The sequence below is a fragment of the Manduca sexta genome, chromosome 18 (assembly GCF_014839805.1).
Source record: "Manduca sexta isolate Smith_Timp_Sample1 chromosome 18, JHU_Msex_v1.0, whole genome shotgun sequence".
NCBI classification, from domain to species: domain Eukaryota; kingdom Metazoa; phylum Arthropoda; class Insecta; order Lepidoptera; family Sphingidae; genus Manduca; species Manduca sexta.
The window spans coordinates 6449667-6470259 of record NC_051132.1 but is presented as its reverse complement, the minus strand read 5'-3'; the positions used below and the strand labels follow the sequence as shown (position 1 = coordinate 6470259).

The 20593-nt window shown below is 34.6% G+C and overlaps 1 protein-coding gene across 3 annotated transcripts in view; it reads left to right on the top strand.

The window, feature by feature from the left end:
* Positions 1 to 20593, top strand: part of LOC115443356 (cGMP-specific 3',5'-cyclic phosphodiesterase) — a 97596-nt gene that overhangs the window by 37171 nt on the left and 39832 nt on the right. For all 3 annotated transcript variants that reach the window (XM_037439993.1, XM_037439991.1, XM_037439992.1), the window contains exon 2: positions 4610 to 5330. In XM_037439993.1, the coding sequence (XP_037295890.1) occupies positions 4695 to 5330 (636 nt within the window). In that variant the 5' untranslated portion in view covers positions 4610 to 4694. The remainder of the gene's footprint in view (positions 1 to 4609; positions 5331 to 20593) is intronic.

Here is a 20593-nt window from a genome sequence, read left to right as displayed (position 1 = left end):
TTAAATGTCTTAATGTATCTTCGAAGAAAATATTTACCTTTGTTACACATATTTTTAAATCCCTGAAGATTTAGGCAGGGACGCAACTGATGCACCCTTTTTCCACCATGAGTTTTTTGTCCTATGATGTGATAGAGGCCGAGCCTATCGCCATATCGGACACAGATTTCAGACTCCAGGCTGATAATAAAAAAGCCAATATCACCGCACGGGGATCACATAGGAGACCTCAGCACTTTAGGCGTACCGTAATACAACTATGCCACCGAGGCAGTCATCTTTCCTATCCACCAATTTGTTAAGTTTGAAAATAGAGTTTGTTAAATTATGTGTATACATTTTTATATATATACATATACATACAAATTTGTCTATTCAAATAATAACGTTTATAACCAACAATGCTTGTTGCACAACTTAAGCTAAATTTTATGTCAGTACCAGTGAACTTAGAAGCTAGAGTTATATAAAATCCAATTCCAAGTAAATCATGCTTTTCGTATCGGAAAACTCACACAAAGGATGGCCCACGGATTCGCTGCCGTACGCTGTCACTAAACTAATATGTGACCTAATACAATTCTACAGTTATAAAATGTCTTTTATGTCAATACGTATATACTCCTCATACAGGGTCATGTTGCCATTGCGTTATTACTGACAACACATAATCGTCTTTATCTCTGCGAACATTATGTCAAATATAATTCGAGAATAACGAAAATTTTCACAAAAAATCGCAGTTTTCCTTTTATAATTTTTTGATCATTTAGTTGAGTGCGAATTTAGCGTTATCGTGAGTGTATTCCTGACTGAAAGTAATGTTGCAACTGCGACGAATTCTCTTGGAGTAATATTAGTGAATTGAGAGCTCGTATAATTACAATGACTTTTTATTAACCGACTTCAAAAAAAGGAGGAGGAGGTTATCAATTCGACGTGAATTTTTAAGACGCTATATTTAGGCTGACGTGGTAAGGTGTGGTGTCGGGTTTGAACCCTGGGTGATTTTGCCGATGTCTAGACATTATAGATATTGAAGGAAAAAATGATACGGGGGTCTTTATGAAGTAACAGAAAAAAAATATTTTTTTTTGTTTGTCTCTGTATGTACTATGTTTATAACACGCATAACGCAAAAACTACCTTCTCTAATGAATGAATTTAATGCCGTTTTCTCCCATGCATTGATCTAAACTTAATAAAAACTCATTTTTATCCCGAGAAAATACAAAGAAGGATATTTATTTAATTTTTTTTTTCACGCAAGCAAAACCTAGTTATGAAATATTTTCGAATAATATCCGAACCAGAATCTTTAATAATCACACATCTATCATTCATTTTAAATTTCAATAACACAAAACCCCTAACAATGAGTACTAAAAGTTCAATTTAAATTTCATTCGGAAAGATATACACATGGCACGTAACTAAAGTAATTATGAAGTTGCGGGTTCCGTCGTACTTTTGAAACGTGGATTTACGAGTCTCGCTGTTTTATGGTTGAAGAGTTGAATATAAAATGTTATGTTTTTTTTTATCTAACCTCGATAAGTTATGACCTAAGTTCATTGAAATCCAATAATGTCTACGGATAAATGAAAAATGGTTTGTTTTCGTGCCTAATCTTAGTGCTGAATATAAGGTTTACCAACAACGACCAGTAATATAGTTATTTCTAGATTATTCTAAAAATAGGGTTATTAATGATTATGTTACCCAGTACCCATAGCAGTGGAATGACAAAATTTTTAGGTTACATTAATATTAATGCCTTGGTGGCGTAGTTATATAGCGTGCGTGGAACGACTACTGCTCTAAAGTACCGGGTTAGAATCCCAGGTCGGGAAATGGTATATTTTTTTTTTTGTTCACTATCTGCTGATATGGCAATAGGCTCGTCCCCTATCACAATATAGGACAGTACACACTTCGCGAAAATTGAGTGGTAGCAACTCTGCCTGCCCATTCGAAGATGAAGGCGTGATGTGTGTATTAATGTTATAATATCGCTACGATACAACAGTTATCTATTCTTCTAGAGCGTCAATGCGATTTTCCATTATATTATCAAAAAAAAGAAATAAACCGAGTGATTTCCCACCACATAGAGCCGAGACAAATATTTGCTGATCACGCAAACATTTGTGCCAACGTAGGAAAATCCGTGTCGGACAAAGTTACCTGTTTTAGTGTTCAATTCTTCTACATTTTCTAAACAAATGTTCTTTTTAGAAGTTTTGAAGTTTTTGTATGTTTATTTATAATGGATAAAGACAAAAATTACTAAATCGATTTTGAATATTTTTCTACTAATAGGAAGCTGTATTATCCCTGAGTGTAATAGGCTACTTTTTATCTCGATAATGGGCGTTAACAAGGGCGACACCGCGAGCAAAAGCTTGTATGCAAATAAAATGTTACGAGGGCTAAAGAAAGTCCCGGAGTAGACTACTCATTATTTTCAAATTACGCACTTCCTGAGTTCCCGGCTAACGATTATGATTTATCCTGAACTGCGCCTCATCAAAATGTGTTTAAGACGATATAACAGTAATTTATAAGATGTGGAAATGAGCAAGGCTTTGCACCCCTACCATGAATCTTGCTTTGAAATCTACAAAGTTGTAGTTGTATTATTTAAATTTGTTTTTGTGCTCAATTTAGTACCCCTATTAAAGACATTTTCATTGAAGTTATCTTGCAAGGTATGGGAACAAAAGTTAATGTTTTACTTTGATATCCTTGAAATTTTATTCTCATCTATTCAAAAATGTATTGCATTCAACACCGATTCTACAGTTTTTCCTTTAACTTTTTCATCACAAAATCACACACACGTGCCTTTATCCCCGAAAAGGTAGGTAGAGGCGGATCTAGTGCCACCACCTTTTCGTCAATTTGAATATTGTCTTATTATGTTATAGGTGACAAAAGAACCAAATTTCACAAACTTTTTCACTATTTTTAGTAAAAGTAGGGTCTGTTAAACCGCTCTCATTTAGTATTCATTAACAGCATTCGCGCTCAAACATCGACGGTCTGCTGATGACATTTTAATAGTGGCAAATGGGAATGGACACCGGGAACGATTGTGTTAGATTGTTCCACGGCTTTTGTCTCGCCTACCGCATTGTTAATGTATGCAAATTACTATCGGATCTTAATTTATTTCGTGTGTGATTGTTTGTGGTGAATGATGTGTACCTTTCCATTGTAGGCAATGCTAGGTTCGTGACGAGGCCTGTTCTAAGCACTATTTATGTTGCACTACCTGTCTTATTGTGCAATCGATAATGTTTTAATGAAATGAATAAAGCTACTGACGACAAACGTGCTATTGGCGATAGAGCTGTGTTAATGTATGCTAGGTTAATGATTATTTATTTCATACCGCAATGCCATGAATTTGCAAAGTTTTTGAACATCACTCTCCCCCGAGTTAGGTACAGGATCATGTAATCTAACGTTTAATAACTAGTTCTAGCTGTAAAACGCTGAGGTATATTTTGTTCCTATCACTATTCAATTCACCAAGAATAACCTCTATTAATATTTGTAAAAATTACATAGACCCCACTTGGATGCCTACCCCGCATTCATCGAACATAATTTTCGGGTTAATAAGTATTCATTTAATTCAGGAAGTAATAAAAACCACAAGCATTTTTAAGTATATCGTACGATATTGGACTACAATTTGTAAACAAGCAGATAGTGTCATTAATGTTGTAATTTCAGGCTTATTTGTGGTAGGGGCTGCACGGCATTTATGTGTTCATTCCGGAATTCGTTTACCGTAATAGTTGTTGGTTTGATTTGTAAATGTTTATATTTCAATGAAATCCCACTTACATTATAATGTTAAAATTTGCGACGACTTTTGGATGTTTGATGGCTCAATATATGTAAAACCTTTAGATGGATTTAAATATCACGATTGACTTAGTTCTGAATTCTTTTAAGTTAGGACAAGTCACTTCCATGTACAATCTAATCTGTGTCAGTATAAATTAAACCTAAGTTTCCCCAATAGATTTCAATGCATAATTGATAAATCGTTCAAAGTTCAAACCTTTACCTTGTAATCTAACACCCGTCCCATAGTCTTCAATACAAGAACTAGTTCCATTTTCAAAACAGATTTGATACGGGTCGGAAGCCATTACACTGAGCACGGCTTTATAGAGTTGCATTTAGATTTACAACTGAGTTAGGACCTCGATGCGCTGGATTTTGCGCGATGTAGAAAATGTATATCGAATTTGAATTTAAAAGTTTCGAACGTTATTTTATTTTTTGTTACATTTCGCATGATTAATGAGATTTAAAAGCTAAATTTTCTGGATTTTTTATTGTTAAAGGTACAAAGTGTAGTTAGACTTATATAAAGTTTATTAAAACAGGTCCTTACTAATTCACTTCATTTTTTTTACAGCAAAGTAATTTATTAGAAAAAACATTAGCCACTGAAATATCAAAGTACCTGATGATAAAAAAGATGAAGGTTTCTGGAACTAATTAATTATTACAAAGAAAATTTCTTGTTCTTATTATATTGTAATGGATAATTTCATGAAATTTTGTCAATTTCTTTTGTTCTCAGGTCATTGAATGAAACACGTACAAAGAAATGTGGAACACCAAAGAACGTAGAAACCGACCCACCGAAAAAAAACACTGAAACTGCCATGACATCCGAGGAGCCGATAGATGTAGTTAAAAAACCAGATGAAAAGAAAACAGATGACTGCACAAACTTTGCCGGCGAAATACCGGAACACAAACAGACAGACAGACGGATGGAAGAGCAGAGATCATTACGCTCACACGAACTCATGAGGCTAGTCTACGAGTTACCAGAAGAGATCAAGAGACCTGAATTCTTAGAAAACAACAATATGCTTAAAGAAAACCCGCCGATAACGATCGTTGAGATCACAGAACAGAATGGTTGTGATACCGAACTGACGCAGCAAGATGACGCTTACTACAATTCGAGTCCCGAGTTAGGCAATAAAGTCGTTTACGACGTTTTAGCAACTAACGAACTTATTATGCAATGTGCTGAAGAGTTCAAGGAAGTAATAGAAAGGACGTCGCCTGATTGTTCAGATGAGGATCTATTAGAATTAAAGAAGCTTTTAGAAGGGAAACCGAAAGTATTAGAAAGGTATTTAAGAGAATGTGCGACAGCTGAGGAGGTGAATAGGATACATAGTGTGACGTCAGGCGGACCGCTGTCGCCGAGACCTCGTCACGAAGCCAGGAGCACGTCGGTGACATCAGACCTGTTCCAGTTATGGCTGTCGTCGTCTCCTGTTAAGGTGAGTGTCGCTGATTGTCTGAGAAACGAACTTCGATTGTCGAGATAACCTTGGAATTGCGAATTAAAGTTTTCTTATTTGGATTAAGAGCTCTTGAATCATTTGCTGTACATGGTACTATAATTCCGGACCATGTTAATTACACCATAACAACTATTATTCTCGATGGAGATGACTTCCATCATACCTTATTGGTTTGCCGTCTGTCATACTATAAAAAAGTGTAATAGCAAACATCTAGGTTGTAAATTCATTTATTCTAGTGGATTCCGAGACTACTGCCGATAACTTATCAAGGCACATCCATCGGTGTTATGACACTTGTGATAGCGTATCGACACATTTTTAAAGCACTCAAGCCTAAAGATAAGTTCGTAAAAAGCCTTTTGAAACGCCCCGTTTATATAGTTTATACGAGTATGTTTCATATAGATATATAACAGGTATTATCTTTTTAAGTAAATAGTGTTACTTAGTTGTTCTTGTATAATATTACATGAGGAATTATATATTATCAAATAGGCCGGCGCGAAACTAATAATCAGTCATCAATAATGCGTTATTATAAAATGATTGATAGTAGAGTTGAATACCACCGAAGTCAAAGGTAGTACATGTGTATACTTGTAAAAATTTCTTCAATTTGTATAAATTTTTAAACAAAGTCAATTTAGATGCGTTTTTAGAAATTGATAAGCCCTCACAGATTTCAATTACTTAGCTTCGGAATCGAACCCGAAATCTCACAGTTCACAGCCCAGGTTTTCGTCTAGTAGGATAATGAAGTAATGGCGCTTCAAGTTTATTCAATTGTCATTAGCAACATGAGGAGCTCGTTTCGTGAAGCCATATCGAATTTAATGGTATTTTTTAATGGCAATGTTCGTGAATTTATACATGCCGTTCTAATTGCTTTAAATTACAGAGTAGGCTATATATATTTCTATAGAAATAATAATTAAAAATTCGGAGTTCGATGCCGAAACGTGACACTTATTTACTTAGTCAAATATTTACACTACCACCACTTCGAAAAGCAGTTTTCACCAAAGAACGGGCAAGGAACTAGTATTGCTTTTTTAAAAGTAGTTCAAAGGTAAAGAAGGAGCAGTGCATATTAAAAATAAAATAGATTTTTCTTTAGTTTAGAGTAATTCATTTATTTATTTTCAAAGTAATAATTCAATTCCCATACGAATGCACACGCGACAATTATGAAATAATATGATGATCGGCAAGTCTCACACGACTACCATTATGGGAAAAAATTATCAGACAGCCACTCCCGTGTCACAGTATAGACAGCACTCGTGTTAAATAGATATTTCATGATTTATAGGTAAGTGACACTGTTCTAAGCGATAAGATAGTTCGGCTAAATTGATTCCAATCCGCTAACACCGGGTAATGACGTCGGTGTTACGCGATACATTATTTGCTACAAACCCATCGGATTAATTGCTCGGATGTATTATTTTGTAACCATCTAAAGCTATATATGAGACAGATTAATGAAATCAAACGTTTAAGTAGTATATTCGAGCCTCTAATAAAGTTGTTTGGTAATATTTGTCAAAAACTGAGGATAGATTGAGATGGTCAAATAGCCTGAATTAAGGTAAGAGATATAATCTGACTAATTTGGATGGTTGTTAGAAGTAAACATAAACAGTTGAAGTGTTTAGGGTAACATTTGGGATACGGGTATACCATGTCCCGGGATTAACACATAGATTTTATCCCGGTAATTTGTTTCCATGGGAAATTACGAATTTTTACGAACTTTGAAGCGCGGAAGACTTTTCTAGCGAGCGAAGCCGCGGGCATCGCCTAGTATAATATAAACAAGTAGCAACAACGGTCAGAACACTATATTATGGATCATTAAGCTCCGTAAATCGTCGTGACGAATTGATTGTCTAATCTCATAATGCCTAATAGTTATATTTAATATCCTTCAACCAGAACACGAACTCTCACATACGTGAAATTTATAATCTAATGCGGTCCACAGCATAGCAGACAAGGGAACGAGCAAACGCTGTCAATTCGTCATCAAAAATATTATAAGACTGATAGATGCTGCAGTAACTCCACTTACTGTTAGTTTCATAATGTAAGTGTAGTGTTGTCGGCAACAAATTGGCACCGTCTGCGCGGCGCCTAATAGTCTGACAGTATATGGCCGATGTAATTAATGACGCAGATGCAACCGGCAACCCCTATCCCACTTACCGCCTCATTAGCCGCGATAGCTTATTTAGCTTTGGTATTTCAATACACGCAAACTGTGTACTTTGCTCCGATGATGCTGCTAGTTTGTTGTTACATATGAACTACACAGCAGTTAGGCCGTTCGTACAATAGGGGACCGGCCTATGCTTGATTTAGTACATTATGCTATATGCAATGGTTAATAATACGAAAAGAAGCACTCCTGCGAAAACTGCATAAAAATTGGTTAAAAAAAGAGCGAGTAATTCATATTTAAAATATTGTACTGTGCAGAAGTGGGCGCAATGTGGGGATATCGCTTCATCTCTTTCTATCACGCGCGTGGTAATTCCCGATGACGTCACATGTGGGTATTTCGTCTCTTTTCTGTTTCTTGTTAATTACCCCTTCCACCGAAATTCAAAGACTTATAACTTGTTGATTTCTTACCGGATTTTAATAATTCCTTCTGTGTTATAATTTATATTATGTAAATATTTGATAATAGTGAAGAACAAAAATGAGTCCGGTACCCTATTCATCGTTTGATTTTCTGAAATAAAATAATTTTCCGGATTTTATCGCGATTTCTATATTATAATTTTCTCCTGACGTTTCGAAGACTGCAGCCTTCATGGTCATTGGGAGACAAAATCCGGAAAAATAATTTTATTACAATGTCTAACATTCGCGTAAACATAAATCATTACGTTCGATTATTTCATACAGACGTGACTTTGCAATTAATATTTGCAAATCCTCTATCTTTCTATTTCATTAATTTCGTTGTGGGATAATGACAAATAAGTTTTCCCTGAGACTCGCCGAGCTTCACTTCTCGGTGTCATAAAATGCATGCCACTACTGATCCTGGCTTACAGGAGTTGTAGTCGTGGGTGTGAGGGCGGGAAAAAAATCAAAACCAGAAATGGTAGCTGTCAAAGAGTGTCATTATGAGAATCTAGACTTTTTAACATACCCACGACTCTTTTGGTATTATGTTTTCCTAGGATCAGACGGGATCACATCATTAATATCAAATCACCAACTCTAATTCGCCAGTTTATACTATAAAACATGTAGTAACAAAAGGGATATAGTAATTACTTTCTGATTTCAGTTTAGACGCGATGGGTGTCTAAATTTCACACCAAGGCTATACGTATGTGTATTAGTAACATTGGCTACAATGTCTTTCAAACCGGAACACAACATTAACTACACACTGCGGCTTGGCGGCAGAAATAGACATTGCGATGGTGTTACCCACGCGGACTCTCACATAACTATGAGAGACCTACCATCAACCTATTATAGCTTTACTTTTGCTTGTCTAAAAATATCCTAGTCTATAACAAAGCACTATTTAATTAAGAGGTGATAAATCACGGACCGGGCTTGAAGGGAGATGAAAAATGGCCCAAAGCGTGGAAACGTTTTTGGAACCGGGCGAAGATATAAGATTATGATCAAATGAATGAGGCTGACGGTAATTTATGTTAAATTTAACCCTATCCTGCTATAAATATTTGTAACCCGGCCTATTTTAGGTAATAAATAGACCCAAAAGCTACGGACAGACCTCAATCGATGATAACAATTATATTATTGTGATGGCTTCTTGCTTCCTAGTGACTTGGGGTCGCATTAAAAGTTGCAATTCAACTTCAGCCTAATTGCGATATCAACAGAGACGCTCTTAAGTTAAGTTAAGCATTTAAACAATGCTGCCGTTTAATAAATAGAATTTATATTATATTTATTAAGAAATTGATTTCAACCACATCTCAAATTATATCTTAAGTCACAGCATATGATGGATTTTGACAGCTGGGTCGTGTTTATTATACAGCGATAACTCAGCTGACAACAGATACTCAATTGAGAGCTTAAATATTGTTTAGTAAATAGTTCAATAATCTAAATATTTACTTAAGATCGTACTCAAAAGTTATTACCATTTCTATATACCCCCTTTTTGGTAAATAAAAACTATTGGTGTATGAAAAACCTTAAATGAGAATTGGATCCAGGACCTCATTTGCACAGGCTTAATACAATAGCATTACAACTATATTTATTATTATTACAACGATAAATTAATAACAAGTTTTACGATAAATATTAAGCTTCAGTAAAACGAACCAACAGTAGAGTGATGAATGTTCTACACTTCATTTTACCTCCTGACGTTGTTCGTATACAATTACGAGTGTTCGTAAGGAATTGTACATTTCTTTGAGAGAAGCTATAAAAAAATTCTGAGTTTATTCTTTAGATTTATTTAGATGGAAAGATCATAGAGCTATAGGAATGATTAACAAAATATATTCTATTGAAACAGAATATCAGCCCACACATTGTCGCTGACGTCAATTTTTTTTAGGGCATCCGGGGCCAGGCAAATAGTACTAGAGAAATCTTGACGAAGTACAGTAGGTTAAGCTTGAAGAACATTTTAATCCACAGTCCATAGACGTTTCTCCGAAATAAAATATGTCAATTTTGATCTAAATTGTACCTCATTTAAGGAAAAATTTTGCCGCAGCAATAAAATACAATATACAACAAAGAATTAAATGGCACCCGTGTTTACCAAAGAATATAAAAGTTGTAAGATTCGTCAAACGCCTTCGCAATACCAAGGAAATCCTTTGTTTGAAAACATAAAACATCCCCAAACAACTAATTGCGGTCAGTTTGTCACGCATGGGTATGTAACACGGTCGCAATTACTGACCGATTTTTAACACGAAATAAGGAAGTTGTGGTTAAAATACTTATTCATACGTAAGTCAGACACTCTCTAGACATTTTTGCATTGACTTATAAACATAATGACCTAGTTTGCATAGCGTTACTGCATAATCAGTGTTACAAATATTTGCAATTATTCATTCAAATTGCAATAAGATTAGAGACAGAAGGTTTTGAAAATGTTATACCATTGTTTTTATAATATTCGTGTATACTTCGTTAAAGGTCCTTAAATAAATAATATTTGACTGGTTTACGATTAACTGATAACATGATCTCAAACTGCTTTGTTATCACACATCCGGGCAAATCATATAAATACACACGACAAATATTCTTCGGCGTGGGTATCAAACCTAAAACTTCCCAGTTCTATGCACTACCATTAACACTTTCGAAGCGACACGGATTTTTCTATACTTTCCATTCCTGCGGCACAAGGCGTTTTACACCTGGTCATAAAAATAAGATTTTTCTTTGTCGCAATGTTAATAAGACATGCACAAGATGTTTCAGACCTGGTTTCGCAGCACGAGGCGAAAGTACAATAAAGTACTAAATATCATGTTCTATATAAAAATCATATAAAAAGCCATTTCTCCCACACACATCTTTCACCTGCCGAAGCTATTCCCTATTCAAAGGCATTGGCTTTTCATCCCGCCCATTTCAATTCGATCTCTTTCAACCCACACTCACATTTGAAATACAGCAATATTCTAGAATATATAAATGTAAATGAAGTAAGAAGTAAGGTTACTATATTTGGTAATTATGTAACTTTACGGCTATTTCAACTATTTATATAGTTATTTAGTTAGTAGTAGTTAAACTACCTTATAAGAAAGGCGTTTTTATTACTATGATAGAATTTTTCTTTCAATATGATTCTTTAATGAAAAGTCTGCAATGATAAAACTGTGCTGTCATGGAAACTATATATCCAACTCGACAGTTTTTCCAGCACTAACTATACTAGATTAATATTCGATTGAAAAAAAAATTCGAATTTTAAATAAATAATAAAAATACATTTTAAACTTTTCCCAGACTATATTTGGGATAAATAAATATGTGAATTGTTCGTGATAGAGTCGCTTTTAATTTCGGCAGTGGGCGTGCGTGAGCTTCCATTATACAAGCATACAAATATACAAGCTGAACGCCACGTTACAGATCACTGGGTATTGTATAAATTTCATTAATGTATGTATTTTATAACCGGATTACTCTCGCCTTAATTTGTTTTTTTTTTTATTTCCTCGTCCACTATTGTAGATAAAATTGAATTATTAAATAGTAGGTATAGTATTAAATCGTTTTAACTTAAGACTGATTTGATCTTTCATAAATATAATTACGCATAATTAAATAGATCATTATAAAATTATTAAACCTATTTTCATACGTCTGATTTATTAAATGTGTACTGAAATGCAAAATAATTATTTCCGTGCAGATAAGACAAAAGTTGTTTGACTTTTCATAATTAGCTGACTTCAAAAAAGAAGGAAGTTCTCAACTAGACTATGTTTTTTTGTGCGTTTTATGTAGAAGGATCATGCACATGCACATCGTAAAGTGAACATATGATTAATTTTGTTTATTTCTATGGCATATTACCTTTACGATTATTCGATAGATGAGCGGTGATAACGTAGTTGGGAATATAACGGTCAGTCGAGCCGAAGGCCGCTGGTTCAAACCCAAGGCACACACCACTGACTACGAAAATCAAGTGCATCAATTATAGTTCGCTATAACGGTAAAGAAACACATCGTGAGAAAAAGAAACACGTCGTGAAGAAATCAACATACTTGAGATTTTCCATAAGAATTTCGAAGGTATCTGAAGTCTGCCAAACGCATTAGACCAGCCTGGCAGAGTACTCTCAGTAGCAGCTGGCACTAGCTTCTCCCGGTATGAACCTCCTCCACTATGATCCCTGTATTATACACTGCCCAGCAGTGGGACAGTTTATAATACAGAACTAGTATAATATTATAGGGATATGTCAAATATAAGTAACTAAGTATCACAAGACTTAGTAACACAATTCATATCAGTATTATTTAGCACGAGAATTGAACTCGAAATTCAAATTGAGGTCATACCCTATTAATTTTGTATACTTATAAGTTATAGCTGTCAGACATGCCATTCAACTGGCATAAATTGTTAATTACTGTCAACTAAACTGTCGCTGTCTAATATAAGTTAGTAACTGGTAATCCTAGAAGATTTCGAACTATTGGTAACAAAACTGACAACTTACAAGTAAAGTTTGAAAACTCAAGACTTAGACGTGAGTCGAAAGTGTGGTGAGGATGCGGGTTTGTCACCATATTATGTAAGATAGTCTCTATGCAAACGAATCCCTGCCCTCCCTTTGGCCTTGTACGTCTTTTCGGACGATTCAATCATTGTCAGCTAGACTAGCACTTCATTTCGTAGCTATATAAACCAATTCTGGAACTACAAACTCTGCCGCATAATTTACAAGAGACAGTTTCGACCGGTGGGACGCTATCAGCCTTATAACGTTTCAGTCTTCTGTCTGCCAATGCTCTGAACCAGGTGTTATCGTGTATCTGACGCCCATCGAGTACACGATTTTTTCACGCAAACAAATACAAAATACTATATCCAATATCTTGACATCAGCTTTATTTAAATCTAAGTCATCCGTGACAAAATCTTTTCTAACAAAAATCGATGATTTTTCTATATTTTTCCTCATTTCTCAACAAATGCTTTATTCTTCTTGTTATCTTGCACGTTTTTATCTCGTCTCGTCGGACGTTTTGGCAACAACAAGGAAGGAAGTAAAATTTACATATGCATATTTTATATCGTGACAGCTTTGCAGATTGTACGAATGAGGGTTCAGATTTTGCCGTAGATTACGATATCTATACTAGAATACTTAAGGGAGTAATATTTTTTAAAATATTTCCGACGATTTTGAAAGAAATATGGCTTTAGTACATTTAAAGGAAACTTTAGTATACTTATTTATTTGCTATTGCTACACGCGAATACAAATAAAAAAAAAATTACAATAAGAAACAATAATTACAAATGGCGGGCCTTCGCTCTAGGCAATATCTTTCAGACAACCATAATGGGGTTGTACATAAGACAAGAAAAAAAAGAGGGCAGCATGGTGAATAGAATAATACTTAAATACAGTTATTCATAGTTTAAGTATCCTTTTTAGATAATAATTTATAATGATAAACTGTACACATATTTTGTCTACTGACCGGTATTGCTTTGGTATAACTAATGAAATTTCAGAATATCCAAATACCGTCTTCTTGTTCCTCAAAATCACACCCAGCTCGGGGTCATATATTGTTCTACTGTTGCCAGAGAGCCAGTGACTCTCTGTAGAGAGTTTAAGTTTTAATCTACCACACTGATCTTATGCTGAGAGGCCTCTTCTCCTTAACATGTTATTTAATTCCGTAAATAATCTTAACGTGTGTGCGATTTTCCTGGTATTTTAGCTGTTGTGTGTGGTGTAGAAAGCTCAATACCAAATGACCCAGTTGCTTCCTCTGCGATGCATGAAAATAAAAAGTACTTAGAATATTAAAATGGCTTCATATAACACGCACGCTGTACTTCCGCAATATATACCTACATGATGTCGTCGGCAAACACAGATTACATAACTTTAATTTTTATAAGGAACAAAAAGTATCAGCTCTATGTTACTGTCTTATTCACTGCTGGGCCCAAATCTCTTTTACAATTGGAATAAAATGAAAAATTGCAGGAAAAACTTTTTTGTCACTTCTTAACTTTTAAAATGCATTTAGCTGTGTTAACCGGAGCCGGAGCAAAATGACAAACAAAATTCAAAACGAGCAACTGTGACTTTTATTCCGCTAATGAGGTTTTGGCAATATTTATGCTTATTCACGATATCTACGCAGTAACAGCATGACGTTCAAAATATCACGTATTGATAATATTAATCGTTCAAAATCCGTCACAGATTTTGTAAAACTCGGAATCAATTGCTTTTCTTTGATGTATAAACGCCCTATTGTCCGTGTTCTGTGAATATTGACAGTCAATTGCATTACAATGGCAGTGCGATAACAGCAATTCGTGTAAAGCCTACACACAGCGATGTAAACAATTTGCGAAGATATTGTAGTCATTACAACGCTCGCCGGGCTGGCACAGCGGACAACGTGTACAGAAGGCTTACAAGACCACCCGTCGTGATTTATGTGACTAAATGTTGACATGTAGTACTTTATGAGTTAATCACGTAAATTATGTTGTTTTATTGTTTTGTATTTTATATCACAGCAGCAGACTGTGATATGGTTATTGGTATCTGGAGACAAACATTAAACGAAATCTAGGTTTTTTTTTGTTGAATACCAACTATTTCCCTTAATTCGGTACTTTATACAGAAAACTGTAAATCCTGTTGTGTAGTAAAGGTCTTATCGAGCAGAAATAGTTCAAGTCTGTCAGCTGTAGTCCTATTGAGTGACTTACCAAGAACTTATTACAATCACATTGTATATTCAACCAAATATTAATATATTTTCTAAAAAATATGCTGCGTTTAACAATATTTGGAAATAGCTCTCAATTGTTCAACTAAACTTTTCCAAAGGTATTGAATAGAAAATTGTCGTATGATGATTGTTTGTTACGAGATAATTAGAAAAGTAAAATTAAAAATCATCGTAGGCAACCAGAGGTCCACTATGAAACAAAGATCTCTGTAAATTTTCTAAACCGACGTGTTGGAAGCAATCTGCATCCAGTGACTCCCTGCAACCTTTATCGTCGAACTTTAAAATAGTAATAGCAAACTCCACAAAAAATAAAAAAGTTTTATTGTAATTAAATTAATGATCAATAGACCTTCTCTGTAATTTTTTTTTGTACAACAATGACGCATGTCGCGACGGGGGACGAGCGGACCAAGGCGGCGCAAAATGGGGGAGAAACGATATAAAATTTATAGACCTTATTCCATGTTCGCCATTGGGCAGAATTATTGTGTTACGACACAAAATACTTCGATGGATTTAGATTACTGCGCAATCGGAGGTGACGGAGTTAAATTTTTTGCGACTTTTATTAAAAACTGCTTTCGATCCGAATTGAATTGATCATTAAATGATACAATTCTTGTCACATTATTAAACTGTGCTTTGAAATATGTTTATGTTTTTAGTAATTCGTTTGCAAGTTACGTACCAAATGAAGCCATGCTATATTGCATTTTCTCTAAAAATGAATAGACAAGTTCCACGGGCATAAAACGGTCTCAGTGTAAAGCAACAGGATCCCAGATCAGATCTACGTCAAGATTCTGTGTTTATGCCAGTTATGAAATCATGAAACTTACTAACAAACTGCTTATTTGGCTCATACAGGTTTTTAAAAAATATATAATCCCAGCTTTTAATTTACGATAGTACAAAGTTAACAAAAATAATCAATTACTATAAAATTATCCGGCGAAATTACATTTTCATTATACAAAATTGATGCTAGAGTGTGTTGTAATTGGTTTTGCTCGCTGAATGCGATGTCACGTAAAACATTCGTTATGCATTTTAACAACCCAGAATGTATGGAGAATATATAAAACGAAAGCGGTACAGTAATAAATATGTAAAATGTGCGATATATTTTTAGTATTTCAGATATTTTACCGATATAGCAATTGTAGCAAAAGACTTTGAAATCGAGTTATTTTCGAGCTTCCGGAACGTGTCACATCACAAGTTACTCCAATGTAAAATAAGAAATTCAAATGTGCAATTGTTATCTTCAAGTCTTATATTCATTATTCTGAGATACTCCTAAAAAACATTGTAAAGACCAATGCCCCGAGGGATGTAAATTTAAATAAGCTCGTACCTTTGAACGTAGTTTCTACGTTTGTAATAATTATCTTTACTGAAAGAATACAAAAATAAACGAGAATATTCTACCATTCTCGTTAGAAGTATTTTCTAGAATATTCGTTTTATTTGAATAATGAAGTGGCAAAGATGCGGCATGATAGTTTTGTGATGCTTTTATCTAATGACAAAGGAAAACCTGTAGGATAGGTAGAAGTGTAGCTTTAACAAAAAATTCGCAAATGTAATATTGGAGCTCTACTGAGAAAATTTAATATGAATCATTTTCAGTCCCATGAAGTCTATTGCTCATTAAACTCTCCATCCATCAATTTTTATGCGATCAATATGAAATTTAACATGGAATATCTCAAGCTGACTAGTACAATGCATAAACACACCGTGCTTTGTAATTTAAAGTTAGGCGTTTTTCAACAATTATGTCAGTTACCAATAGGCGTGTGGTTTGCAAGTATCTTCATCCTTAAATAATAAAAAAGTCCTACGCCGCTTCTGTGAGTCTGAACCGGAGAGACTAAAAAACTACCTAACGGATTTCGATGAAATTTGGTATGGATATATACTACTTTTATCTTGGGATATATATAAGCAGGACAGTCGCGAGCAAAAGCTAATTAATATTTATAAAAAGAATGTTCTGCCTAGCGGTTTACTTCAATAGCAGATGGTCTTGACCCCCGCCACCGCAGTGGATTAAAATTTCGTGTGGATCAGTAAAAACCGAATAACCATCTATTCCATTTGTTTCGCGCAGTGCGCTTGACCTGAAGCGCTCCAAGATCGTATGGTAATCGGATTACAGATTTACAACACCTATGTACATACATATATAGTTATATAAGCGACTTAAATGGAGTAATAATGAAATATTCTCAAGTACTTATATATAAGCGCAACTATGTTCGCCAAGATAATGAATACAGCATTTTAATCATGAAAAACCATATTTTATGAAAAAATATGGTTGGTATAAAAACTTGATTCATCTTATAGTATAAATTCCGTTCTTTGTGTGGATAGAGCATACCTTTTAATCATACTTACAAAAAATATTATAAGCCTTTATACGAATGAGGCATACAAAATCCCGTAAGGGGCATGATAAAAAAACTGACGCGTTAGTCTATAACGTCAATATACCGTTTGCGCACAGTACTACATATAATTAACTAATGCAATTATTTAAGTAGAAAAGCCAGTTTTGTCCAACCCCATTAGTTCAATGCATTTATACAGTATTACTAGTAGTACGTTTGACTACTTCTACTTCTGATTAGCTTCGTCGTCATGTTTTGGACTATTACTGGTAAACCACCAAAGCTTTCTGAATTTCACTTACTTTACCTCAATACTAGGGAACACACCCAGGAACTCCGCTAGTTTGTGGGTATTAATAGAAAGATAATATATTCAAGACTGGCACATGTATCACTATCTCGTAATAAAAGTTATAAAACGTAAAGATTAATTAATAGTATTGTTAATGTAGTGAATAAGTTTGCCGTCAGCCAACTTTCATGAAAACATTCCCGATATCTAAACCAAAACAATGACTAAACTTGATGTATAGAACTCGCCATCAAACATCGTGATGAAAATAGGTATTCAATACTCGCCAGTAAATATCACATTGACTAGAAAGATATAAAAGGTTAGTATCGGCCCCGACGTTTTGTCTGAGACTTACGTTATTTTTAGATATGATTCGATAATATCTAATGCCGAATACTGTAAGTTTGTTTAGTCTAAAAACTATAATGACGAGCAAAAGGGCAGTTCCCATCGATCGTAAACGTTCCCTTACACGAATTGAAGTACGCGACAGGCGGAAATTAGTCAATATCCTTGATTTTTCACTAGAACCTTCGGGGTAACATTGATTTATTGGCGTAGTAGAGGCGCATTTGAGCTGTAAATCGAGAAGACATAGGTTCGAAACCAGTGTTTGTAATTTCCATTCAAATAACATCTGAGTTTCTCGGCGAAGGCATTCATGACCGATATTGCGAGCGACTTGGTCCCTGTCTCATCATGGGATGGATACAATCTCATCGAAGCGTGACAGTACAGGCGTTTCTGCCTAACCCTTTAACGATAAAGTCGTGGGCCCTGAATATATCTAAAGAATACATTTGGCTTAGAATTCTTCAATATTCTTGGACAGACTCCCCGCACCTAATATCCATTACAGATATTAAACTAAATTGTTTCCGGACTGAACCCGTCTCTATCTATACAATGTCCCGACGCATACTAAGAATTCAACAATCGACATTTCTGCCTTTTAGCATAGATATGAGTGAAAATATTCATGAGGCCGGTCCCGTCATGAAATTAGTCCCTTATTCCAGATTGAATTCCTTTTTGTTGGAATTTCGGTTACACAATGAAACCTGACGTTTATTTGGTTTATATTTGGGGTTCTTGTTAAGATTATGAAACCCTGATTTATTGTTTTAGTAGAGAACATTTTCAATAAATAAAATGCAAACAATTAATTACTGGCCAATATAAGCGCGGTAGAATGCTACGTAATTCTTTATAATTCAAAATTCTGGTTGATGTTATTCGTACGTATGGACGTCATATCGCTTACCAACAGGCGAGCGCTTTTCTCATCTCGTTATTCAATTGTACTGAACTAACTTGGTAAAATTTGGCCTAAATTCAGATAGCAACTATCTATACCAATATTATATAGATGAAGAATTTATTTGTTTGAACTCACTAATCTCGGGAACTGCTGAACTGATTTCGATTTTTTTTCACGAATAGGAATCTACGTTACTCTTGACTGCTATAAAATATTTATCCCAGAAGAACTTTTTTCATAAAGACGGAGTCACAGGCAAAAGCTAATAAATCATACAATGCGTGGCACTTTTATTATAAATATATACCATTATTTATAAAAATACATTTAAATCTTTTCAAGAGTTTATCAGTTTGCTAAGTGTTTAATTGCGCGTGTGACTGTGTTTTTCTAGATAGCCTTTTATTTTCCATGAGAACTCTTACGTGTTCTTTCGCTCAAAAAGTTTAAACCTGGGGAAATCTCATCGAACACATTGATACAAATTTTCGTAGTAACCTTTTTTCAAAAAAAACACAAAAACTGTTCGTTACTTGCAGAAAACTTAATATACCTACAATATTGACGCAAATATATCCAAATAATATAATATTCTAGTTGTATCTTCTTTATATCATGAGAATTCATATGTGTTTTACTATTACTGTTATACATGATATTAATAATAATTTTAAGTACACCACTACTTATCTTCATTAGGTATAATATATATATATGGATAATATTATATATATATATGGATAATATTATACAGCGTTCCAATAAATTGCGTAGTTCTAATAGGAAGCTGTCGGTAATAAGATTACTTTGATTAAGAGACCTCGTATAATTTAGTTTTCAGCGGGAAATGGAAACTTCGGGAATATTTGCGACATTTCTGATGTACTAAGTAACTGGAATGTAATTAACACCCTTGGAAAATTATACAGCAAAAATTTATATATATTCATAGGCCCCTAAAATCAGAGACGCAATGTCGACAGTATCTCCGACAAATATATGTATGTTGATTGTTGCTAAAATTAACGCTAGAATCTGCTAACATCGGTTATAAGAAGTCTACTGCTGATCTAAGGTCTCCCTAAAGACCTTTAGACCAATCTGTTACAATGAGAAAGAAAAGAGAAAAAGATGTGGTCTCCAAACAGCAACTTCATGGAACCTTTATCAGAATCTATTGAAAATTGTAATCAGTTAACCGCTATATCGAATGTAGACTCCTTCTTTATATTTCTTTTTTTTAGACCATGTTGGACGTCCAACAAAACAGACATTCAAATGTATGGAAACTGGTATAAATATAACATATATAACAGGCATACGCCAAAGATACCTGACCTCTCACTAAGAAATATAACGCCATCTTACTAATCCCACTTCCCACCAATATTATAAATGTGAAAGTTTGTGATGTTGGATTGGTTGTTAAGAGGAATACTTAAACCGCTGAATTGATTTAGACAGACTCATGTACAAACAAAGAAAGTCCTAAACATGAGCGCACTTAGCTTTCAACTCGGGGTTAATTCTCATGTTTTGATACAGGATGCAAAACGGAAATTTCATATACGCAATCCCAATAATTCAACACGTTACATAAGTACTTACATACAAAAGCACATAGTTGTGTTGGATCCGGGAAGAGCAGCAGCCGTTCTTACCCCCTCCCCTCGTCTTCGATACGCCCATGGTCCTAAATTAACGTGTCCTACACTATTTTTTTAGGAAAAAACTTTCACGTAAACAGTAAGGGCACCAAAAACTAGTATAAATATGAACAAGAGAC